Source organism: Vanessa cardui, chromosome Z (genome assembly GCF_905220365.1).
Source record: "Vanessa cardui chromosome Z, ilVanCard2.1, whole genome shotgun sequence".
Classification (NCBI taxonomy): domain Eukaryota; kingdom Metazoa; phylum Arthropoda; class Insecta; order Lepidoptera; family Nymphalidae; genus Vanessa; species Vanessa cardui.
Window position 1 is genome coordinate 7,400,018 of NC_061154.1, and position 26,204 is coordinate 7,426,221.

The following is a 26,204-nucleotide window of genomic DNA, read 5'->3' on the forward strand; positions in this document are numbered from 1 at the left end:
AAAATCGCATGACGGATGTTACAAGTGGGTTTCAAACGCGATAAATAGAAATTGTAATGTTTGAATTTATTCGTTTCAATGTGAATAATTCAATAGTCAACACAAATTGATATTAAGTATTGTTTCGTAGTGATTTTTGTACCGCCTATCGGTACGTAGAATTAAATGAATAGAATTTTTAGAATTATTCGTATAAACCCACTTGTGGCTAATTGTTGTGAAATTATGTAATATTAGATTTTAAATAGGTATAATGTGTAAGTAAGATATTCAAACACCGTTAAAGCATTACTCTCGTCACTTTCCGTAGTCATTTCATTGGTATATATATTTTTTTTAATTTAAAGATAGCTATGACAGTTTGATTGTTTGTTCTAGTTTATCGATATTGTCTAGCAGTTGAATGTCTACTGATTGTGAAAAATAGACATCGTAGAGTGGATTGATGGATAAAATTTTCAACGATTTAACTGTTAGCGTTGTACGAGTAATGGTTATGTTCTTTTTTTAATTTTTTTTTAATATTACAAAAAAATATTGGATCTCATCTTTTATTGTCGCATAATATTTTTTTTTTTTAAATAAATTTGTTCGGGCTAGTGCTATATGCGAATGTGATAATATGGTGGTTAAGATAAGGTAACGCTCGAGATCATTCGGAACGTTGTTACTCGTATAACAATTCGCTACTGTCCACTCGTTAAATAACAAGATCTCATTAATTATTAATATTGAAATGTCGTAAATGCAACGGATAGGATTATTGATAAAAAATTTAATAATTGTGTGTACTAAAAGCGCCAATGATTCAATTTAAGGTTTTTTTTTTTTAATAAATTGTTTGCGTCGTAACCGATCGCATATCACTCGATTTTAAATCGAGATAATCGTATCAAGCCAATCATCGTTAGGTGTAAAATATATTTTCGAATAATTGTTGTAAATTAGTTAGCGTAGTTGTTAAAATGTGGCATTTAAATAATAATCTCCAAAAAGTGGTGTTTCAGTGTACAAGCTGTATTGTAATTCAATTAAGTAGTTTAATATTTATCTTTCCAACTAAACTTCTATGATTACGAATTCATGTGATACTTCAGTCTAAGTTGTAAAGTACATGGAAATAAAGGCTCTTCGATTCTAGTGTACTTTATTTTATTTTTATCGCAAGGTTTTAAAATATTGTTTTGACAAAGAATTTAAGTATTTTGCTAGAGTATGTCCAAAGCATTATCGTGGTGGGTTAGCCAGTTACTAACGCCGTAATTTAAGTTTTTTCAAGGTTACGACTTGTATCTTTGCTTATTAAATTTGTAAACAATAAGTATAAGAACAGCTTGATAATATGCGAATCTAAAATGATATCACAAAAACCGCGTCAATCATTTCATTTGGGATAAGAAGCATTTCCTGCTACATCTGATGATGATAAAATATTTATGTAAAGTTAATCCTATTCTTTTTTTCATTTTTTATTGCAGTCTAATTTAAATAAACATTACATCATCCCAATTTGGTAATACTGTTTTAATTATAAATTTTACTTAGTGGTAGGCTATAAGCTCATCTATGTAGGTACCATCCATTAATCAAATAATTTACCGCCTAACAAAATTCTAGGCAACGTATTCTTTCAGTTTCAACACAATAATATATAGAAAAATCTATTGTAAACCTTATCGGCAGTAATTCAGCCCTGACTTCTGAACTAGTGTGAACTGTGCGTCAGAAGTCATTTTTATATTTAAAAATGAATGCATCCATTTGTCCGTATTCTAAACGTTTGCGCATCGGTTATCTGATCAAGTCGAAACATTGTAGCGAAGGCACGTGTTTCAATATTTCTAACATGTACCATCAACATAGAGAATAAGACGCACGTGACCGCATAATGTGACGCATATAATGAACTAGCAAACCTTATTTTGTGTAATATAGATATTAATTTGGGAATTACAACCTTTGTATTATAATTGCCTGATATATTTTAGCATGAGTACAAAGACAAATTAACTTTCATACAATAAGTTCAGATAGTTACTGAAAATTTGTCATAGGAATAAACTGTACTTGTTTTTTTTTTCTGTTTCTTCACTAGCTGTGTCCGCAACTTTGTGCGCGTTTGAATTTAGCAAAAAAGTTGTGTCGTAGCCTAAGCTACTTTTTATGACAACAACAACAGCCTGTAAATTCCCACTGCTGTGCTGAAGGCCTCCTCTCCCTTTGAAGAGAAGTTCTGGAACATATTCCACCACGCTGTTCCATTGCGGGTTGGTGGAATACACATGTAGCAGAATTTCTATGAAATTTGTCACATGCAGGTTTCCTCACGATGTTTTCCTTCACCGCTGAGCACGAGATGAATTATAAAGACAAATTAAGCACATGAAACAGCGGTGCTTGTCTGGGTTTGAACCCGCAATCGTCGGTTAAGATGCACGCGTTCTAACCACTGGGCCATCTCGACTCACTTTTTATGACATCCGATATATGCTAGTAAATGTCCCGTCAAAAACGGTTCTGCCGTTAGAGAGCCGGAACAAACAGACACTGACACGGACAGCCTGACAAAAATTGTACAAGATCGGTATTGACCGGACAGATATGGTGATTATGTTGATTGCCTATAATTATTTCAGTTTAGAACACAAATACTCGCTTTAAGTTTTTGTAGTGATGTGCCAGTCTATAAATTAGCAAATATTAGGTCCTAATTATGGTTGTCCGAACGGTGAAGTCACTTACTTTTAATGACCTGCACATATATTACCTCACTTCAGGTATTTTTTGACTGAAATTTATATATTATAATTATGTAATATTTGTAAAATAGTTACAATTCAATTTTTTGACTTTTTTATAGTTTTTTAAAAAGGTAATTAGTAGACGGAAAGGATTAAAATAAATAGTTATTAATTTTTAACGCTGAAAAGTAAACTCTCTGGGATCTTGATCTACCGCTGATTTTATCATCTCTCTGATTTTAACTTTGAAATAAAATAGATAAATAAAATTCTTCATCATACTATCCATCTTTTGTGAAAAAACATTTTTTTTAAATTTTGTTATCTCGATAAAATTTATGTCGTTATTATATATGCTGGCTTATAAAAAATATTACTAACTGTAAGCTGAAGGACCCTTCGTGTTACTAAATAGTTCAAACTAGATTGCGCAGTTAATCGCGAGCGCGTGGACGTAAAGAAAGTGAGTCGCTCGAAAAAAAAAAAAAAAAAAAAAAAATATATATATATATATATAGAAGATTTTGAGACATTTAGTGTAGCAGGACATTCGTCGATGCAGCGTTTCCTCGGAAGCACTTTGCACAAACCTGTTGTGCCAGTAAGTCATTGTGTATAAGTCGACTATCATACATAATCTCGAAATGCATGTATCTACATAATGTGAAACGTATTTTTATTTTTAGGAGGCAGCAGAATTATATTGTGTGCTGTGTTACCTAATGAAAAAAATAAATGAAAGACGAATATTTTCGGTTACAAATTCAAATGTGGAATAATAAATAATACAACCAATAGCTCTTCACTACGTTTATTGCATATTAAATCAATGAATAACACTAATTATTCTAATTGTGACAAAATGTAATAGCATTGAATTAAAAAAAATTGTAAAACATTCAACAATATAACATAATATTGCACATTTAAAAGAAAATAATACATTGCTTGTAAAGTAACGGACAATTCTTATCAATTAGTAACAACTGTTTTTCTAATACATTTATCCTTTGCTATATAAATCAAATTAAGGTCAATACCACACTTACGTGCCATGTGTAAAATAGCTTAAGTGAGGAGCTGTTAGAGAAAGTGTACTGGCACGCTTAATTTCTCTCTATAGTATCCAGCGGCGTAGCTATCGTAGGGCCGGTGCACCGTAGGTATCGTAGGTGCAGTGTAGCAGGGCCCTGGAGTTCAAGGGGCCCTAAACTAAACCTTAAGCTTCTGTATCTAGAAAATCACGACGCTTCGCACAATTTTTTTTATTTGGTATCTTTAATTATTAGTTAAAGAGGGATGGGAAAGGGGGGGGGGGGGGTATGGGCCCGATTATTTTTCTATGCACCTGGGCCCTTCCCAACCTAGCTACGCCACTGATAGTATCGATCCGTATTTATAAACTACATCATAAAATACTACAGAACCTTGTATAGCAGCCTTGTATTTTATAGAACTTTATATATAATCTTAGGCTGTCGACTGCATTAATATTATTCATGACTAACACATACAAGTCGAAGGTGAAAATAATAACTAAACAAAAAATTCAAAGCGAACACAAAAATAGCACAAAATCAAATGTCACTTTAATTATTAATTCATTTATTCTAAAAATATTTTAAAACGAAACCCCTTCAAACCACACTATAAAAAAAACCTAGCACCGAAACTAAATTTTCTAATGCAAACAATAACCTAATTATTTAAGCCTCATTTTTTCTTAGGTATACTGTTCTGCTAATACTTTAGCCTCTGCGTGTGACATTGACCTATAATTATGTAATTTACATAAGGCACACATCAAATTATATAACAATATATGAATTAGACTATTAAATCTAATTACAGAAAACGTGAAAAATTTTAAAATTCTCTATTACATTCGAACATTGACGATGGTTTGTGCAAATAAGTTAACTGTATACATAATAATAACTTACTTAGGAATACTTGTCGGTTTTTAATTAATGAGGATTCTTGAAAGCAAAGCTCGTGCGTTATATTCTGATAAAACATTTTTAAATAACAATCAATCACTGTATTCTAAAATTCCATTACAACCTTCATAGTAATTCGCCTTAAATAATGCACAGATGTATTTATATTATTTCAAGGCGGCTGTCTTTAATACCTGTTATATTTTAGTTTGCCATCTTTATACTTAGACCTAAGCTTGATCGTAAATAACCTGTCTTTATATTTAAATTTATTTTGTCTTTTATATATAATGAAAAAATATAACTAGCATGCTGCTTATTTATCACAGTGTCGATTTTTATATATAATTTAAGTGAACAATTTAAGTATAATTGAGACAACGATAAGATATCCTTACGATAACTGAGCCTAAAACCGCGTTTCCACTAAAGGAAAATTGGCATTTGAAAGTCGACTACACACGATGGTGAAAAAAATCTATACTATATATGTATATCATATTGATGTCAGTGAAACGCTTATTTATTACCAGTTATTTCAGTAGAAACGCTTCGTTATATATTTTTAAACAGCTTTACCTAGATATTTAGACAAGCTTATTCCTTTGGGTATGCTATCACTAAAAATAGCTAGTATTTAAATAGTATCAAATTTGTTTTAGTCCAAAATTTGAAACAGAATCATCAGCTTAAAAATTGTATACTTATATACATTTATTTTTTATTTAGAATTTTGTATTATATATATGTACGTATACATAAAAAAAGTTTAATAAATTTGTCTAAATATTGAGGCAGCTGGAATTTAATTTTGTTTTTAAGTATTTTCTATCCCTGACGACACTTATGATTATTTATAAGCATTTTTCACAATTTCAGCTTAAGTAACATTAATGACAAAAAGCTAAAAAACTTGCTTAAACACGATTGAATATACATTTGACTAATCTAACGATATAATATTTAAAGTTCTGAAACATGGCACTCCTATTATTATTAAAGTATTTATCGCTTTGTAACTAGATGTAATAAATATATTTTATTATATTATTTGTTTATAAGATAAAGCATGCGATAAGGCGAATAAATCTCACTTCGATTTTCAAAATATTCACTAAGCCCCTAGTAGAAAAACCTTATACACAGTCCGAAAGTGAAATTCAACGAATTGTTACATTTAAATGAGATTAAAATACCGAAATGCTGTAGTCATGGATAACGTATACGGGCAACACTGAATTTCTATTGTCAAAATAATTCCTATACAAAAACTCAGTACCATATTTGAAAACTTAGATCGATAATGAAACATCCATGTTGCGCGGTTGATGTCACGATATTATGAAAAGAGATGTATAATAAATTACCGTTAATGTGGCAACATTACAAAACTAAATACGAACTACGAGATGTTTATTATAAATTAAGTCGAATTTATTATTTTTAATGCTAGCAACGGTAGGCCGAAAATTAAATCAAAATTACAATACGAGGTTACCTTCTTAACTCGATGTTATTATTTGTATTTCATTTTCGACGCATTTCTTCATCAAATCGTCGAGTTCACTGACAGTTTTCTCCTTCTTTGCATATTTCTGGATGAAATCGGCGATTTCGGAGAGGCAGCCATTTTCGATTTCGCGAAGGAGCTCGGTTACTTTATCATTATTGGATTTCGCTACGTTTTCGGTGTGAAGTTTGTACAAATTGTGTTCCCTTTTCGGCTGTAAATGAAAACATGTAATTATGAATACCATAAACTTTGTACATGTGTTATAAATTGTTCTTAAAACAAAAAATATATATTTACTTACATCTTTGGGACTCTCCGTATGAGATGAGACTTGAGCATTGGGTGTAAATACGAAAGGTTTAAAATAGGAGATGCTTGGGTCAGGTGTGGCCGTGAACCAGTGCACGCTCATGTCTGACGAGAGCAGAGACACCTAAAAGATAACATTTACACATATATAGGACATATTTTTAAACAGATACATAATTAGAACATCGTTAATTTAATGATAGTCTACCTGGCTACCCTGGGTGGGGAATGTGTCGTCACACGCTCGACAGATTCCACTCTCTTTGTGTCGCAGCACATTGAACATATCCTTAACATCGAAGTTATTTGCCGCAGAACTTTCTCTTAACAGCCTCTCTCCTTCTTGTTGGCGTTGCTCATCACCACCCGAGGAAAAAGCATTGCAGAAGTCAAACTTTCCCTGATAGAAGAACAGCACGTTATTAATATTAAACTTTTATAAAGAAAACCATCAAGAGCTAATTAAACTATATCACCTTTCCATTCCAGACTCCCATACACTCGGCCTTTTCGAATAATCCTTCTGAATGTTTGTCGATTTTCGTCTTTATCGTCAGACCGTTAGATATATTTCTGTACCCTGAAGCTATCTTCTCAGCGGCCCACAGTTTCCCACTGGTCTCTAGCACCCAGGCTTCTTTGCAATCAGCGATGAGGAAGGAGTTGTGATAGAAGTGGCTATCGTCATATTCCGAGCATGGTCCGCCTTGGCCATATTTCTCTAGCAGTGACGTAATCACATCTAATGCTTCCTCCGCGCTGTTCCCCCTTTCGAGACCTAATCTGATTATATAAAAAAATATACATTCAATATATCGGATTAAAATATGTGTCTGTGTTATTACACAAGAAACTGCGTCGCGATCGCTCCCGCTTCACTTCACTCAGGTAAACAACCTGACCTTTTATTATCATTGAATTGAATACACTTCTAAAATGTATTAATTTATTAAAAAAATTCAAATTTATATACACATTTGAATATTTAATAATATTCAGCTTTGATTTTATTAATATAACAAATAAGTGTTGGTATTTTTGACTAAGTTGTATATTGGTTGCAAAGTCACCGTAGAATAAGAATTATAAATATCACCTTACCGAACTAAGTCCATGCCGAGTAGACGTTTCTGTCGGGCATCACCGTCTCCTTCATTGTTATTAGTCCACACTGCTTCATTGCCAATAACTACACTTTTATCATTAGCACCCATTTCAGCACCCCACATCCATGCCGGTTTACTTAAAATTACACTATTCAAAGGATTTGGACTCTCATCTATTGTTATATATGTGCACTGGAAATCATGAAATAATATACTGATTTCATTATATAACTTGAGTTATAAAGATGATTATTTAAAAACAGTGGGTGTGAGATTAAATAAAGAATTGGTAAAGAACCATTAAAGACTTATCTGAATAACCGGTAGAGAAAAAATTATAGATACAAACATGATTAACATATTTAGGGCGTGGCCAATTAAAGTTGTTTTCTCAAATTGTCTAGTAGAAAATATATAGAAATACAAAATTACTATAAATGAATACCAAATATAGCTTAATATTATGGTAGCTATAATTTCATATTTATAGGTTAACAATTAAAATAAAAAGGAGGTTCCATAAAATAAAATTGCACTCCTGTTGTGTAAAGCATGAAATGAATAAACAAATTATAAACGATGACTGCATGATGATATCAGAGACATTTTCCTAAAGACAAACCCATAGCAAGAGCTGTCATAACATATGGAATTACCATGTTTAGAAATATTGATTATGGCTAATGTAAGGTAAGGAAAATTCATTCTCAAACAGGACAATAATTTGTAAGTGTGAATTTATATCTGTATCTGTATCTTTATTTTAATATTATTGATTCAATATAGTCTAACAATGATGTAAAGATATAATAATAACAATACTACAACAAACGCAACATTATATTTGTTTCTTTGATAATAAATAATTTTCCCGAGTCATTTTCTTCAACTTCTCATTCTGATATATCTGCATAACACATTTACTCAATATATACTGAATAAAAATAATTTGAGAGTGAAAATATTGATCACTTTCTTGTGCATAATTTAAATTAGAACCAAATTAACTAAATGAAGTTTGAAGTGAATTTATTTAGTTAGTCAAAGGATTTCCATTTCATATTATTTAGTGGAAAATAGAACAATTGCCTCTCAAAGGTAACTATCATACTAGTAAGTATAAATGGACAAATACTACTCTTTACATCATCGTTTAGCTTCCAACTATAGAATTCAAAATATAGCCCTGCCTCATATATATAATGACACTAATTACTTAAAACTAGTATACAGTAATAGAAATTATTGATGCTTGGCTGAAAAAATAGCTAACGAGTGGGAGGCGCCTTGCATGCAATTTCACTGACAGTCGTAAACATGCACTGTTTGTTATCAAGATATAAACATATACTTAGAAATAACAGAAAAATAATTACAGAATCAATCTCAATCTCGTAGGCTTTAAATATATAAGCAGATATTATTTAGTTTTGGGATTCAATTTTTACCCAAAACTGAGAATCAATACATCAGACGTTTTTAAGTGCATAGTTGTTAAATCAATATTTCAAATGAACATGTAAAGTATTAGGTAGCATAAAAGAAGGTAACCCTTAATTAAAATATATCAATACATATAACAAGAAATACAATACTAATAAAATTGCGCCAAAGCACGTAATTTCTTCCTGCATAATTAAAATTTAATTAATTTACATAATAATAGCACTTTATTCTTAACACGTTATCTTTTAGATTAATAAATTAAAATTTAAAAAAATATTTTTCGAAAATAGAAATTTGGATCGATTTCACTTAGTGTGGACTACTGTTTCAAAAAACGTTGGCATTTATTAGGATAAGCTATATGCGTTCAGTAGCAGTCATAATATTATGTTATATGTCTAATTAAGAATTGTCTTTAATAGCTTGATTGTTGGTGTTAATTAATATTACCTTCAATTTAGAATTTCGAGTTCGATCCGTTGACAGCACGACTTCTTGGACTTCGTTCTGTGGTCGGTCAGAATTTTTCCCAAATATTACTACATTTCTATTCGTTAGTGGAGGCAGGACGACAAAGGTGTCGCACGATCTCGGCATTTGTGTTGTAAATTTCATTGTCGAATTAATAATGTATATTCGAAAGTTTTAACCGGTTATTTATTTGTTTCCGTGCAGTCAGAAGGAGAACACAAATCAATTGTCAATTCAAAGTAAAAATGTCACAATGACAATATAGATATTTGAAATGGAACAGATTATAATTATACCATCGAATCGACCTCCGCAATCGAATACAACGGCAACTAGATTTTGATTTTCGAATAACAGTACTATTTAAATTATTTAGACAATACAATATTTTGGTATAATATAAGAACTTCAGCTGGTAAGGTGAATAAATAATGATTATGAAATTGTAAAAAAATGCGACATTAAATGTGAAATAGTCAAGTTTTATTTTTTTATTGTATATCAGACAAACGATTCAGAGGTACCATGAACTCATTTCATAAGCACAGACTAAACATTGAACATAGTATATAATTATATAGTAGGAGGAATGAGTATAATTATATTTTAAGCTGAGCTAATGCGTTATGATTTTGCTGGTATAAAATTCATCTCCAATACCATGATAGAATATTACTTTAGAAATGTATTATTCCTACTTTCGTTATCTGGCCTCGGATTAGTAATAAATAAATAAATATTGATGTAATATACACATTAAAAATATAATTAGTTTAGCAGGCAAGAAAAAAGCTAGACAGTATTGATGCGGTGGTGAATATATTATCCAATTGTTTAGGTGAAATTTTTACACATGGGTATGAATTTAGTCACAGAATTTACTGGATCACCAGTATTGGATATCAACCCAATTCCTATGAAGCTTAAGAAAAAGGTATTAAACTAAACAATTACAGGTGGTCTGTTACATGGACTGTTAAGCGACTAAAGTAACTGTTGAAAATGATATCTGCACGAATGTTGAGATAGATGAATAAGCGTCGAGATTGAGTGAGGTGCATGGAACCGGAAATTAGTACGTGGTTTTAAAATGGGTACTATGTAAATAGCTACTTCAAAAAATAAAAATTATTAGAGTTATATATAACGATATGGTACCGTAATTATGTTTATTAAGAAGGAAAGATATAAAACATATTACAAATAGTGCGGTATATACATACGTGGAATGCTCTAAGGCAAAGTGTACACCAAAAACGAATAGTGGACGGTGTAAAGGTTAAACTGTGCAAGAACGCAGTAATTGATGGTAGGGCTTTGCGCAATCCCGCCTGGGTAGGTACCACCCACTCATCAGATATTCTACCGCTAAACAACAGTACGCAGTATTGTTGTGTTCCGGTTTGAAGGGTGAGTGAGCCAGTGTAACCACAGGCACAAGTTCCCAAGGTCGGTGGCGCATTGACGATGTAAGGAATAGTTAATATTTCTTACAGCGTCATTGTTTATGGGTGATGGTGACCAGTTACCATCAGGTGGCCCATATGCACGTCCGGCCCTGTTTCATAAAAAATTGAAATATTTAGGATATGCTCAGTGATTGAGATTAATGGAAGAAATTTTCTACAAAATAAATACAACATGTATTAGTACGTATGTATTTTATTATTATTTCGTATTATGTAATAATAATAAGGTTAAAACTAAGATTATATCAGACTAACCAAAAAATAATACTAAACTGTTTTATTTTCCATGATATTATTTGAAAAACTTCTTAGTATTTAGCAGGGACCCCGACATGTTTGTAATAAATTTCCATTTTTCTTACATTCTATTATTATACTGTATATTTAGTTTTAGGTCAGGTTCAAATCTATTTTGTGATAACTCACAAGTATCCTAGGTACTACATAAGAATAATGTATGAAATAATGTGACGTACGGAACGTTACGTAATAAAATTACTTAGGTAGGTACTTATTTGTTATCTAACACTAGTTGAACTGCATTCAGTTTTTGAATAAATTTTCCTTCTAGTCCCAGTATTCAGCATATGTAAATTGATTTGTTTGCCTTTTTTACATGCACATACTAGGAATATTAAAGTGCATAATAATAGTATGATTGAATTACCAACCGAAACAAATTGTAGTGATTTCTTATATTTAATAATAGTTAATTAGTATTTATAGTACAGTGATAATAAATGCTCTTAAATATCTCATATTTAAAAAATGGTCTAGACATTATCGTTATGGAGTTGAAATGAAATATGAAAATATAAAAACTGTATCGTCTTGTTTAAATATTCATAACAACTTTTTCAAATTTCATGTAAATAAAACCACAGGAAGGATTTATTGTCTTTGTGAAGTCGGAAACTCGGCATTAAAAGCTTATCCTTACTACTCGTGCTTATACAAGGATTTCATCAAAATTATCAATATTCTGTATACATATACAATTTAATTTAAATATCTTTTGACGCTACTTTAAAATTTTCTTTATGGCCAACTACAATATATGTTTTCTTATTTAAAATAGTTTCCTTTTGTTAAATAAAAAGAGACATAAAATCTGTAACATATCCACAAAGTAATTTGTCTTGAAACATATTACTATGAATATAAACAAAATACTAGTGGAACAGTATCAATATCAGTTAGTTTCCTAACTTTTCTATTCGCGTCGAGTAGAGTCTTCCTGTTAGGTACGATAAATGAGGATTCCACTAAAGTTTCGAATCTAATGTGATTTCTAAAATACAGTAGCGTCGGATAAATCATGATCAATGTTGTACAGTACTCTATGATATAATTTACTTTTCTTATATTACGTAGGGTGAAAACTACTTTCTTTAACATTTCCATATTTCTGGTGAATTTTGTATCCTTGATAAAGCAGTGATCAGTAGTAGTATTATATTAGGTTAAGAGTGAATTAATGGACAGAAGAGATTCAACAGAGAGATAAAAATATTCTCTACTATGTATCCGCTTCATATTTCAGATTTTTTTTCAGATTTCAAATAACGATGTTATTTCTTCAACTATAGCGCCACATTTGCATGTATAGTACGACACAAATTAGGTGAAGCATCGAAAATGCAATGGAATGAAAATAAAACCGATTACTGCCGATTTACACAACCAATAGAAATAGCTCCCTATCGCGCCATTCGACGCTATTCGTCGCTATAGATTCTCGCGTCAGAGTAAGCAAGTGCATTTAAATCGACGTGTCAAATTGACGAATATATTAGGTCATATGATATAAGAAGTAATTACGTTTGTGCAAAGATCATATTCGCATGAGAAATAAATATTAATAATTTGGGATAGGGTACTTAATTCGGAAGTGATCGGTTTTACGAATTTTGCCGATGCTACATCAAGTTGTGTCGTACTATATATATATACTATATCATTGATTGTTAAATATATTACGGGGAAGTATGTACTAACTATTATTCAATTGCTAAACTCCTTGTTTTTGATTAATTATTTTTTTTTCGAAATCGGTATATTGTCCGCATTAGAGTTATTGTATGCTGCATCCAAGACAGTAGTGTTTAGAAGATAGTGTCTAAGTTAATCCTTTGGCTACTTTAGGTTATTTAAAAATAAAAAACCTAGAATAAAGAAGGTGACAAGAAATAGAACAAACAAAAAAGGAACCTCCCGATGAATCGATATCCACAGTAACAAGAATGAAAGTAGGTAGGCACATCGGACCGTGGTACTCCCGAAACTAACGCTTGGGTTAAGCTACCCGTATCACCATGATGAACGATGAAATTACATAGAATATGTATATCTTTAGTAGAATTAAGTTATAACACCAGTGTCTTACTGAACAAAAAAATAAATAAATAACAGCCAAGTGTAGGGTTTCCGTTAATGTAATGGAAATAAGCTCTTGCCCAAATTTACGTATATATATTGTATTTGTAATCTATAAAATGACAAAAAAGGTAAATACTTTTTGTACTGTGTTTGTCAACTGACATCCTTTTTGTTATATTTGAGAGCTATTGATGGGCTTTTATATGATAAAAATACATATTAATAAGAATGTTCCATTCGATTATAAAGCTGGCTATTAATATACAGATTAAGATAAATAAAAAGTACCTAAGTCCAAAATAATAGGAATAAGTGTAATCTAATAATCAAATCAGTGGTTCTTTTAAATTATTATAATGTGATTTTAATATAAGCCTCAGGCTCCAATCTTCATCGAAAACTTTACGCGAAATATAAATTGTAGGGCGGTTGCGTTGCTCTGAAGGGTCCTTTTTCATAAATCATTTATGTAAATGCTCTCAACAAAGAAGCAGTATATAGAGAGCGTACTATGGCCCGCCGGATGTGCTTGCAACTTCCCGCCAGTTTCTGACGTTTTTACCTTCCATTTCCGTTAAATGTTAGGCCCCAAGCCACGGCGATATTATGTAAAGATGACGGGAGGTATACAATAAATATTTTATTCTATACAAATTTTGCTTCTTGATAACAACAATTCGATTTCTTTCCTTATCTGTTTTATTTTTATCTATACTTATTTAATTGCTTTCAATATTTTAATTCCTTCTGTATGTGTATGTGTAACTCCTTCAAAACTGGGCCGATTTTGACGTTAATTCCTGTGAATTTGGGTAGGTCCCTAGACGCAGTAGAGAGTATCATTATTATTATTTTATCTAGGCGTATGGCTTATTAAAACAAAACATCTACAGAAAAAGAGCCTAAGTAACAATGTATAAATATAATTTCCAGTATTCGATTCATATCGCTTCAAACACTTTAACCTTGAAGTCACAGAAGCTAGAGCGCCCTCACGTGCTTTATAATTATATATTGCGTTATTATGAATTTATGAGGTATAAGCGAGTCAATCGAGCGTTGGGTACAATCTGACGCTAACACGACTTGCATAATGTAATATTTATTTTAACATGTTTCAGGAGGAGACCTAAATCATCCCTAGCTTAGAAGACTATTCTTAACTTCTAAACCAAGAGATATATGGTGGGAAGCAGGTAAATATTTTAACTTACAATTAGCTAATGTATTATAAAGATATAAAAGTTTACATATTTAAAGAATTGTACTTACTTCGTTAGGGTAGCCTCTAGTGATAATATTATAGAGTGATCCGGAGAATTTAATGCAAGGGGCATTTGTAAACGTAAAGCTGATAATAGATCAACTACTCAAGTTGACGGCTTCTACTACGTAGCATGTAATTTTACACCATTTCATTCACTATCAACAAAAGAGTAGCCACTGTTCGCTAATGACATATCATAAAAGGGTTACAACGCGGTCAAGTACTATAATGGCTGTCTAAACAACTTCTTAACACGTCATTCTCGTGTTGAGCGACTGTAAAGTAAGTAATTCGAAGATTTACCTCATTGATTATATTTTCGATTCTACAAAGAACGATATATGATTATTATGAATATTAATGACAAATTAAAAAAAATAATTTGTAGTTTTCGTAAAAGTAAAAGAGCCGAGATGGGCCAGAGGTCAGAACGCGTGCATCTTCACTGATAATTTTGGCTTCAAACTGACTTGATATGAATCGCCGCTTAAATTGTGTTTATAATTTATCTCGTGCTCGGCGGCGAACGAAAACATCATAAGGAAACCTAAGAGAGAAATTTCATCGAAATTTTACCATCTGTTTTCCACTAACCCGCATTGGAACAGCATATTCCACATATGTTCCAAAACTTCTCCTTAAAGGGAGAGGAGGCCTTTGCCCAGCAGTGAGAAATTTAAAGGCTGTAAAGAGAGTATGTTCATGCTTAATAACTAGAAGTTATTTTGAATTTCTTGCTAAGGATTTCGTCCTTAATCAAAGCAAGTGATTTGATCTCCAATATGACATTATGTTGTAATCTTTGAACGACGTATACGTACTGGACACGAGTCTAGCATAGAGGTACTATTCAGTGTCTCCTAAGCCAAATTGAAAACAACATTAATTATTTAACCATTTTTTTCATTGATTGGAGCAATATAAAATTACGTGCTTCTTTTTGAAAACTCAGTCTCACGCTGTCAAATAATCTAATACCTAGGTATCTATACCTGTTGACTTCCAAACAGGATATATTAATTTAAATAATTGTATTTAACAAACACGACTTTGTATTTTTAAATATTAAAAAAGAGTAACTACTGAGTTTCTTGCCGGTTCTTCTCGGTAGAATCTACTTTCCGAACCGGTGGTAGTTTCACTTAATTGTAAAATGACGATTCAAAAGTGCTTGTAAAAGCCTACTTGAATAAAGTTTATTTTGATTTGATTTGAATATCTTGATCTTGTGTAAAAATTTCTTTTATTTAAGTATAAAGTTGTATTTCATTCATTCATTCATGTTTATGTGTAATTAATTATCTACATGATGTAATGTTTACATATAGTTACCGTTATGAATGAAGCTAGTTTTATGTGCTTTGTAATTGATGAAATTTTATAGTAAAATTTTCACTGTTTTAAGCGTTTGAACGTAATATGTTAATGTTAAAAATAATTTGTAATTTTATATCATGCATTTTATTCAAAACATTTTTAATGACATAACAATAATTAGGTTGCTAAGTAACTACATTCTAAAGGATGAGGAACGAATTGTTCCTACTGAAAAAAGGTTTTTAAGTCCCATAAATTAAATTATTTTTGTGATGCTACTGATTTATAAGCGACACGTGTTATTCATCATTATTAGATATACTTTATTTGTATTAATACCTTTTAAGAATTTATTTTCATTTTGGTTTCAGTTTTATAAAGTAGACGTATGCTGAAGTAATTTACAGTCCGATAAGGATCTTGTGGCGCATCGCCAAAATCGGATTTAATATCGACATTATGTCAAGCGTCATACTTCAAAAGCCGCTGCAACAGATAAGTGATACAATGTCTGGCTGGGAATGATAGATTCTCATAGATAATTATATATGCACAAAAATATAATCAAGAGTTGATCAATGGAGTATATTAAAATATGGATTGAAATCTTTTGGTGGAAAGATTGGTATTGATAATTATTATATTATAAGGTTATTTCATTACGACATTTATATGAGCGGAGATGGTCCAGTGGTTAGAACGCGTGCATTTTAACTGATGATTGTGGATTCACACCCAGGCAAGAACCACTGAATTTTCATGTGCTCAATTTGTATTTATATTTTAATTCATCTCGTGGTCGGCGGTAAAGAAAAACATTGTGAGGAACATGTGACTAATTTCAACAAAATTCGGCCATATGTGTATCCACCAAACCGCATTGGAGCGGTATGGTGGAATATGCTCCAAACCTTCTCCTCAAAAGGAAAGGAAGCCTTAGCCCAGCAGTAGGAAGTTCACAGACTGTTGTTTTTGTTGATGGTGATGATTTATATGGCGACGATGGTAAGGCTGAGGCCTTCAACTGCAGGCAACTATATTATTTAATGAAAGAAGAATATGATGGTGAAATAATTTAAATTATATTTTATGATTTTCTTGATATGAAACAAATTCTAAAAATGCTTAATTATTTTGTTTATTTATTGATACACTGGCTCACAAGCTCATAAAAGTATAACACAATATACCTTAGTATATAATACTTTTATTCTGCTTGGTGATAGAAAATTATATGAGTGGGTTGTACTGAGCCTACTCGTATTCAGTCACTATGAACAATAGCGAAAAATATTGAACTAATATTAAGGTATTCAATATTAGGAATTAGTTATAAGTATTTTTTTAATACTCTGAGCATTAAAAGAAACATGGAGACACTTACCAATTACCGGCATTATGACAAAACTTTAAAATACCGTGTGTTTGAAGTTTGAGATTTTTTAAACCTAGTAACCCATTTATTAAGCCTATCTCTCAATGTTATAAAACCTTCTTTCCGTAAAGTAATATATATTGATGACGTTACCAATCGATGCAAAATGATCGCTACTTAACTTGCCTATAATCGAGTTTAGTGGAATTATTATTTTTAAGTCATTTATCACGAGCTGAGCTGCGCTGATGTAACGGGCTTGACAGATCTCATTTAATCTTCCGCTCTTGTAGACACAGGATCCTCTGAACTCTTCTTGATGGAAATATTTTTTAAATATTCTTTAAAGTTATCATACCGTTTTTAACTGCCTTTTGACTTTGAGATAAGACTGTTATTATAGTCATACGATAGCGAGAAAATATTTTTTTAAGTGTTAATCAGTCATGAAATTGTAGGAGTTATAAGCGGCGATAATAAGTTGGCGGTTATAGACTTTGCCAAACTCAATTTAGGTCAGTGTTGTTTCCCTTAAATCGAGTTCAGTCGAATCGATTTAATTCGATCAACTCTTAAATTCTACGAACAACTGTTTCACCTGGCAATAGATAGGCTTTCAAAGCTAACGGCCAACCATCAGGAGTAAAGAGGCTCTTAAAGAAGAAGAATAACTCTTAAATCGACAGCGACTCGAAACTTCTGAACAGACTTAAAATCAAGTTTAAGCTACAAAAATTGGTTCATAAAGATTTTTCCTCGATACGGTCTCAAAGTTCATTTTTTTTAATTGTTCACTCCTTCATTCTACTAAGTCAATAATACAACTTTTAGTCCGTGGAAAAACCGACGAAATTAGAAAGACTCGGTTGTGTAACTTTGTTTGCAATCCGCATCCCTTATTGCGTCGCGTTGCAGTCTTGTGAAAATACTAATAAACTTAACGTTTGTTTAAGGCACTTTAAATGAAATTTATGAGGTAATTAGTCGTTTAAAAAGCTTTGAGTAGTACTTCATGAGACAGAAAATATTATTTTATACACAAGGAATTCAGTATTTTTAAACGTATCTATCTCATTGAAATAAAATAGAGCGACTGGCGTTCAACGCTAAACCGCCTTGATCTAATAGAATGAAATTTTGCACTTTAATTTCTTATGGTACGTTTTTTTTAATGGTGAATGGTCCTCAGTTAGCATTAAGGAAGTATTATTTTTTAATTAATATCTGAAGGGGATGAATATGTGTATAACTGTTTGTTGAGAGTTTATATGGAAATCTTCATTTATTTAATCGATATTAAAATCAATGTTAAGTCTTTGTTTATAGAATGTAAAAAAGTAAAAGTAAAGTTGGACAAACTTTTTTTTTTAATTAATAATCTTAATATACCGCTTCGTGCTGCAGTGGGAAAACTAGTTGATGCCATGCGACAGTTGGCGTCGTCGAGGTATTCTCCAAAGTATCCATTATCAGTCATTACGTATGTAAATTGTATAGTTATTTGTCAAATTTTTCTAAGCGCTGACGTCATGTTTATACGCATATCATTCGTAGACGTTCAAACAACGTTGCTGGAGCTGTCTAATTTTTTCCTTGCTGCAATGTCTCGAACGCACTATCTCGTCCATTACAACTTACAAGTCGTACCTGGTAAGCACAAAGGTGTAAAGGGCTTTAGGGCTGCTGCCACATCGTAGAATTTCTTGTGTTATCTTTGCGTTATGCAAATAGCCACTTTTTCCTGCAAACTTTACTGTAGTTCTGAAGTCTATCAATCTTCGCGACCAAATGGGCTCCGTAGAGAGACATCGATCGCACGACACTGGCATAGTGACTGAGAACTATCTCATTCGTTCCCCCGAGATTAGGCAACAGTCTGTGCAGCAACGATAGCTTCTCGATCCGCGGACTAAGCCAATCTACATAATGTAACTGAACTTATATTAATCTCAATAAAGTATCGTTATTGCGATGGTATATTTTACTGTTAGGTAACAATTTTTAATCTTATGATCCGGTGTACAGGGTTAGTGAGCCAGTGTAACTATAAACACAAGAGTCATAACAACTTAGTTCTCAAGGTTGGTGACGCAATGGTAATGGCCACAAACGCATATTTTTTTATCTTAAACTGCTAATGTTATAGATGGAGACCACTTCCCTGGTGACCCATTTACCTCGAATTAAAAAAAAAACAGTCACCATTTCTAATTGTTAAGTGTAAAATAAGCAAATTAAAATAAACATTTTTATGGTAACGTACTTTTTCAACTGAAAAAACCAAACATTTTAATTATGTTAAACTTTCAACGTTCTCTCTGTGCGAATTGTAATCACGGTTTGATGTTTTAGGACGAAGTCCATTTAGTTCGGTAAACCAAGCGTGTAAGAAATACTTACTTTAATGTACGTTCGGTAATTGATTTATGGATACGAAGCTTAAACCTACTTAATTAATGCTAGTCTGGATAGGAGCTTACTAGTAAAGTAATCATAAGATTCATGAATATCCACGTTTCACTGTTGAACTTAAGCTACTTCTATGATATATAAGCGCGAAAGCTCTTGTGATCATGCATATAAATATATAAAACTGCTATAACATTCTTATTTAGTTATATTTATTTGAAAACAAGTCAAATTGACATATAAACAAGACTTGCCTCTAGATTGATTTATAAGTAAAGGTTTTAAACCAATTAAAGTATTTTAAACCAATTGTGATATACCGCGGCTTCTACAAGTATACATACGCTATAGATGTCTATAGTGTATGTTAATTTAATGTATAGTTAACAATTACTATCTGTAAATTTCCCAACACTGGGCTAAGTTCTCTTTCTCTGATGAAAAGGTTATAATTACCACACACTCGATGATGAAGGAAAACATTGGAAGGAAACCTGAATATGACTTATTTTTACATAATTATTTTACGTATGTATTCATCTCACTGCATTAGGGTTGCGTTGTGAAATAAACTCCAAACCTTCTCCTCAGGGAGACGCGAGATGAGGCCTTACTCCAGCAGTGGGAAATTTCAGGCTGTTCATGTAATTAAAACGAATTGAAAAAAAAAATGACTATAATTTGAAAAAAGGCACGGGCAACCCCGTTTTAATTGCTTGGTGCTTATTTTACCAGAAGCTTCAGTGTGGGTATGTGGAAACAAAATCTGAATACTGTATTTGTATAAGCAGGAACTGACGTCTAACGAACGGTACACTCTTATATAATTTACAAGTACATATAATTAAATATTTAATTATATATTTACATAACGATATATTTTGAATAAGGTTGACTTACTAATAGCATCTTTTTCTGATCAACATAATAAGATTTGACATCGAGAAACGATAGAGTTCCCAAGGGTTCTCCTAGTCATGTTACTGAAACTGTTTCAGCTCCTAACCAACTCTACGTCAGTCTTTGAAAGACCAATGGAACAAAATAAACGTTAAATAAATGTATAAAAACGTTACACTTTATATATACACCAATCTTGATGATAATTTCCGAATCGACTACATCTTAATTCTCACAGGGTTTTTGCAAATATAAGATCCATCTATATTCCAATATGATGGCAAATTTAGATTTGCCGACTCGACCGGAAGGAAGTAGCTTAGACGCAGGCACAACGATTTTACTTATTTTCCCAGGCACGCGAGAATAAATACTGCCAATCCATGTACAGCGAAAATTGATTCCAGATTGCTACTGTTAATTAAATTACAAAAATGTTTATGAACTTTTTATTATACGTAGCGTTTAAAATCTGCTATATTACAAACTAATCATATGAAAAGCGAGCTAATTACAATAGTATGTTAAATGAATTAAGAAAAATATGTGGTTGATCATGAGAATCGCGTTTTAAGATTTGAAGTCGTGTCCGGACGTGGTAGGCGTTCGGATATTACGAAGGATGTTGCAGACCATCGATCATCGTTACTGTCAAAGCGTCTTTAACGAGGTATGTGGCCTGACCTTAAATACTGGTGAAAGCTGCATAAATAAAATCTGTTTTAATCTTACGCATTATTAATTTGTCCTTTGTGACCTCCTCGAGGACACGCCGAAATTGAATTTAAATTGCTTCATCAGTAACGGTTAAAATAAAATAAAATAATGAGACATTTTCCTGGTGTGATGTAATTATTCCATAATTTCTTACAATTTCCTGAAGAAATATCAATATATTATAAATGTAAGAAAAATTAGAACGAGGCTGAGAATTTTGTGTTAAAATAATTTAAATTTAATATATTTGAAATTCGTTTAATAATTATTTATAGCGTAGCGTATCCTTCGACTAAGCAGCGCTTAACATTAGCGTTTTAATAAAGGAATATTGTGAGAATACTTAGATATCTTGAAAACAATACTTTCTCTCCTCCAAGTCGTCTCGTATTAAACTAAGCTTCAAGTAAAGTTGGAGATTCCTTCGGACTTGGGACTTGTTCTGAAATTACCAAAGGTCCTATAGTGTTTTATAAGAACGCACAGTACGGCTGAAGTTTTTTTGGTTTCATTTTTATTAAAGAGATCTCGCTCAGGTTTCGCTAACTTAATATAGTTTAGTAATTCAGTTTAGTGCTGTGTCTTCATAATTACTAAAATCCCTTAAGAATAAAACCTGAACAAATTGAGTTACAATAAAGGGACATATATTTAACATATTAAACATGATTTATTGATTTTTAATTAATATAAACTAATATTATATATGTGAAAATAGCTCTGTATATCTGTGAGTCGCTCTTTTACGACCAAATCGCTGAGCCGAATTTGATGAAATTTCGTAAGAAGTAAACTTGTACTTGAACTGAAAGAAAGGACATAGGCTACGTTTTAGCCTGACACATGTCAACCAACGCCCCAAAACGCATGTAAAGCCGCGCCGACGACTACTAGTTTAAAATAAAAATCCTTGTACACTCCCCTGAAATGTCATAAAAATGACGATATATGATCTTATTATTAAAACTATCCTCAAATAAACTTTGATGCCCATATAATTCAATGTTTGTTTTTTTTTTGTATTACGTACTATATTCTAATTTATATATTATAAATATATCTAACTTTTACACATATCTACATACATCGACTATAAATTAAAGTAATTGTTGTTTGCTTTTTCTAATTAAAGTTTATTCTTTCCGATACGGCTACATCTTGGTTTAACGCAAAAGATATATAGGATTCAATTATGCATGTCTGTTCTCGTAAGCAATAAAATTCATACAAATTCTCAAAATCATTAAAATTGTATGATTGTATTGATAACATGACGTGATATTGTATCTATTTTAAAAGAAAGAAATTTTTTTTTTACTACTAATTGCATTTTAAATTAAAGGTAAATAAAAAACAAATCAAGAAGTGCATTTTCTTATTCAAACGTAAAAGAAATACAAGTTTTACTTAAATTATAGATTTTATCAATACATTACATCGCAAGTTACTCGAACTATTCAAAGCTATTACAGTATATCTTGGTTGAAAGAGAGTTTCCTTTCTTTTCTTTCCACTTTTAATTTAAAGAGCTTGGCACGCAATTTCGAACATGTTTTAAAGTGTTGGTGATTCACAAGCTCTATTTTTAAATCGCTATCCCACATGCGCGAGACAGATTTATAAATTCGATTTTAATATCAAAAGTTATGAACAGCGGAACGTCAACGCTCACCTTTACATTCGAAAGAGACAAACAATACACGAAGTTCTTGGAATATCCTTTCAAATGACATTTGAATATCGAGAACACGAGGAAATACAGAGAACCCTATGCGTATGTAAATTTAATTATAGCTACACATTCTTCGAACATAAAATATAATATTTATTACAATTTAAAATGTAAATATAAATATAACTGAAAAATTATTGTTTTTGAATTACAACGAAGTCTATTATTTCCAATAACTGTGATGACCCATGGAACCAATTCCAAAAATCACCTTTCAAGTAGAACGCTTGAGAACGCTGAACGCTTCAGAAAACTATTTTTGAAAAGGCAATTTACAGTTGATAGATTCCTGTTGACTACAAATTGACTTTTGAAAATCTTTTATATTAAATACTTGTATAATAATATATTTATATGGAGTATAAGAAAATGGTGACGCAAGTCATCATAATCATCATAAGTGCGTTTAGTGAGTTAGGCCGATACGTGATGAAAGGCATGAAGGTTTTTTATGCCGTGACGTCACCTCTTCGTCTTGGCGTATTTATTATTAAAGAACAAAATATTTAAACTATGTATTTATATATTAGTCTTCTTAAATAACTATTATTATTATTAATAACAATTACGTTACAATTTCTTACATCTGCCCACATTCCAAGTCGATCACATTGGTTTTTATCAAATGAATGGTGAACAAAGATCTATTGTCAACATACCTTGATTTTAATTTTCACGAAACTTGTTCGGATTTTTTACAGTTAATGGTTTATTGTGATGTGCTCTTATGTTTCCTCACTTCACATATTGCAAGACGATTTTCGAGAAACCAATTTCGTTGAATGTATACGTGATATAAAATACTTTTTACCGATTTGCAGTTTTGTTGCTTAATACCGGGAATTTAGCCGATAACGCTTCCGCATACCGCACGAGTTGATTTCCGCAAAACCCGCTCTTAGCGGATCTCCAATCATCAAACGAAACGCCTAAAAAATGTATCTCTAAGTTTTCAAAAATATCTATGATATTTAAAAGGTTGACTTGTTTTTCGCTAATCCTTATAAGTATTATAAATGCAAATATCAGAGATTATATATAGGAACTTTAATTAGAGTAAAAATATATCATTATATCGATCTAGAACATAACTAAATATGATATTAATATTGACAAATTATCGTACATAACGCACAAGGTTCAGAACAACTACAAAGCAGAGGAAACCCAACATTAACCAGAGTATCATTTTGTATAATATTGTCTTGTATAATAGTTCATCAGCTGTAACTATATTATTTAGAAGTTGGATAGTTTGACTGCATAGAGTTGTAGTTCTATGAAACTTTAGTAATACACGAACACGACTTGGTGTGCGCTTCAGTTTTCCTAATTTTGTGTGTTAACTCAATTTCATTGTGGAGATCGGAAATATAAAGCACGTGCACGCTTATATGTATCTGAGTCTTCTCATTTGTCATTAATTTTGATAATTTCTTGCAACAGTCTCATATATTAATAGCGGAAGTCGATTTTAAAGGCCGTGATTTTGGGGCGATAGCTGCACATAGATAATCGGTTCTTGTCTCATTTTGATGAGCTTTTGTGATGTGCAGAAAAATAAAGAGTATTCTTGACTTCAATTTAGTAAATTGTTTCGATTTAACAAAGCTTTAGAGGCCGGAAAAATTATACTGGCCGGTAAGAGAGCGATACTAGGACCGTATAAAAAAAAAATGATAAACGTAAAAATTAAAGAAAATTGCTATCGACAAACTCCAGTTCTTTTGAATAATCGCGAAATTGCGCGGAAGATCATCCAGTATGCCCAATGAAAACAAAAATGTTGCTTTACGTCATTTAGTTATGTACTTTTACAATTAAATACTTAAGAAGGACATTTGATCACACACCTCGTTTATAATTCAAAAATATAATATAATTGAGAATTATTATCTTTATCAAACACGATTAGTATCAACGTAATAATGGTTAACGATTTAGAAGGATAAATGTCGACTTTAATTTGTGGTTTCAGGAGGCTCTATATTTCGTAATATCTTGCAGTGTTTTTGAGCAAAGGTATCCTTTCTATTATGTACCCACATATAAACACAAAAACCACACAACCACAAAAATATAGATATTCTGTAGGTACACATTATTTACACTGAGTATATTTGTAACCTCAGTTGTACACTGACACTCTTTCAGTTTCAAAATATTTACTTATTTTTTGTCAGACAGCTTGTATAATGGTTAAAAGTGTAGACCCAGCCTTAGAATATTGTTACGTGATCATATATATACGGTGTTCACTCTAACACATTAGCACAGTGGCCAACTTCGGAGAAGATTTATTGAAAGTATAGTTTTTATTTCCTTTCGTTCCCTTCCACGGCAAATGTTATTGCAATATGTATAGGACTTTCTTGAATAAGACCTCTTTTGACGTTAAATATCTTATACAGATTTTTTTTTTCTAGCATAGTTGTTCTATTTGCAGAAATGTCATATTCACATGTCACAACAAAAATACTAATTTCGTCATTGTAAAACCCGTTACACACATGGCTTTACAACGTTCAAGGTGTTTTTTTACGTTTGACTTTATTTCTAATGCAGTGTATTTTACAGTTTATTCGTTTCGTTACTTTAAAACATATTTTTATTTTATTATATCTAGAACACTAAGAATACTATTTATTGTACTCCTTTGTTACGAATAAATTATGACTGAAGTTCAACTCAAGCAAGAAAACAATGTATAATTGCTGTCTCTAGCGACTTTAGCTTTGCAACCTTAAATATATATTCATTTAAAGACAATTCAAATAGAATTGTATAGAATTATAAATGTTATGAGCACAAGACAACTGTACAACACTAGAATTGTATATCAACTCATCATTTAGTCATTACATACACCAGGATAATAAAATTCAAGTCATTCTGTTTTTAATATTTGAAAATGGAATGTTTTCCATGTGGCCCTTATTCAACGAACGGCTTTTTCCTTTAGTTAGTATTCTTTTGATTCTCAGAAAACAACTTACCGTGCAAACGAAAGTTCGAGAAGACTTAAATCATTTTCGTCGCTTTCTCCTTAACAGTTTTACGGCACTTGGCGATCGGTCGCTTGCCAAAACATTGTAACGGCTACGCACCGTATA

At 31.6% G+C, this 26,204-nt stretch overlaps 1 protein-coding gene and 1 long non-coding RNA gene across 2 annotated transcripts in view; one reads left to right on the forward strand and one right to left on the reverse strand.

The window, feature by feature from the left end:
• Positions 1-3,542: 3,542 nt before the first annotated feature.
• LOC124543096 (secernin-3) lies at positions 3,543-9,764 on the reverse strand. Its single transcript, XM_047121137.1, has 6 exons — positions 9,506-9,764; positions 7,605-7,801; positions 6,980-7,286; positions 6,712-6,903; positions 6,496-6,627; positions 3,543-6,405 (listed from the first exon to the last, which is right to left on the reverse strand). Exons 1-6 carry the CDS (start codon positions 9,668-9,670, stop codon positions 6,184-6,186), a joined length of 1,215 nt encoding a protein of 404 aa, XP_046977093.1. The 5' UTR covers positions 9,671-9,764; the 3' UTR covers positions 3,543-6,183.
• LOC124543097 overlaps positions 7,334-26,204 on the forward strand; it is a 33,483-nt gene continuing 14,612 nt past the window's right edge. The window contains exons 1-2 of the long non-coding RNA XR_006967431.1: positions 7,334-7,391; positions 14,496-14,570. This is a non-coding gene — a long non-coding RNA (uncharacterized LOC124543097). The remainder of the gene's footprint in view (positions 7,392-14,495; positions 14,571-26,204) is intronic.

What these genes read in the sequence shown, in the direction of transcription:
- LOC124543096 (XM_047121137.1), bottom strand. Translation starts at nt 9,670, where the DNA reads ATGAAATTTACAACACAAATGCCGAGATCGTGCGACACCTTTGTCGTC. An exon ending in CTCGAAATTCTAAATTGAAG is followed by an intron (nt 7,802 to 9,505) that starts GTAATATTAATT and finishes CATGATTTCCAG; the next exon opens with TGCACATATATAACAATAGA. An exon ending in ATACGGAGAGTCCCAAAGAT is followed by an intron (nt 6,406 to 6,495) that starts GTAAGTAAATAT and finishes TTTCATTTACAG; the next exon opens with CCGAAAAGGGAACACAATTT.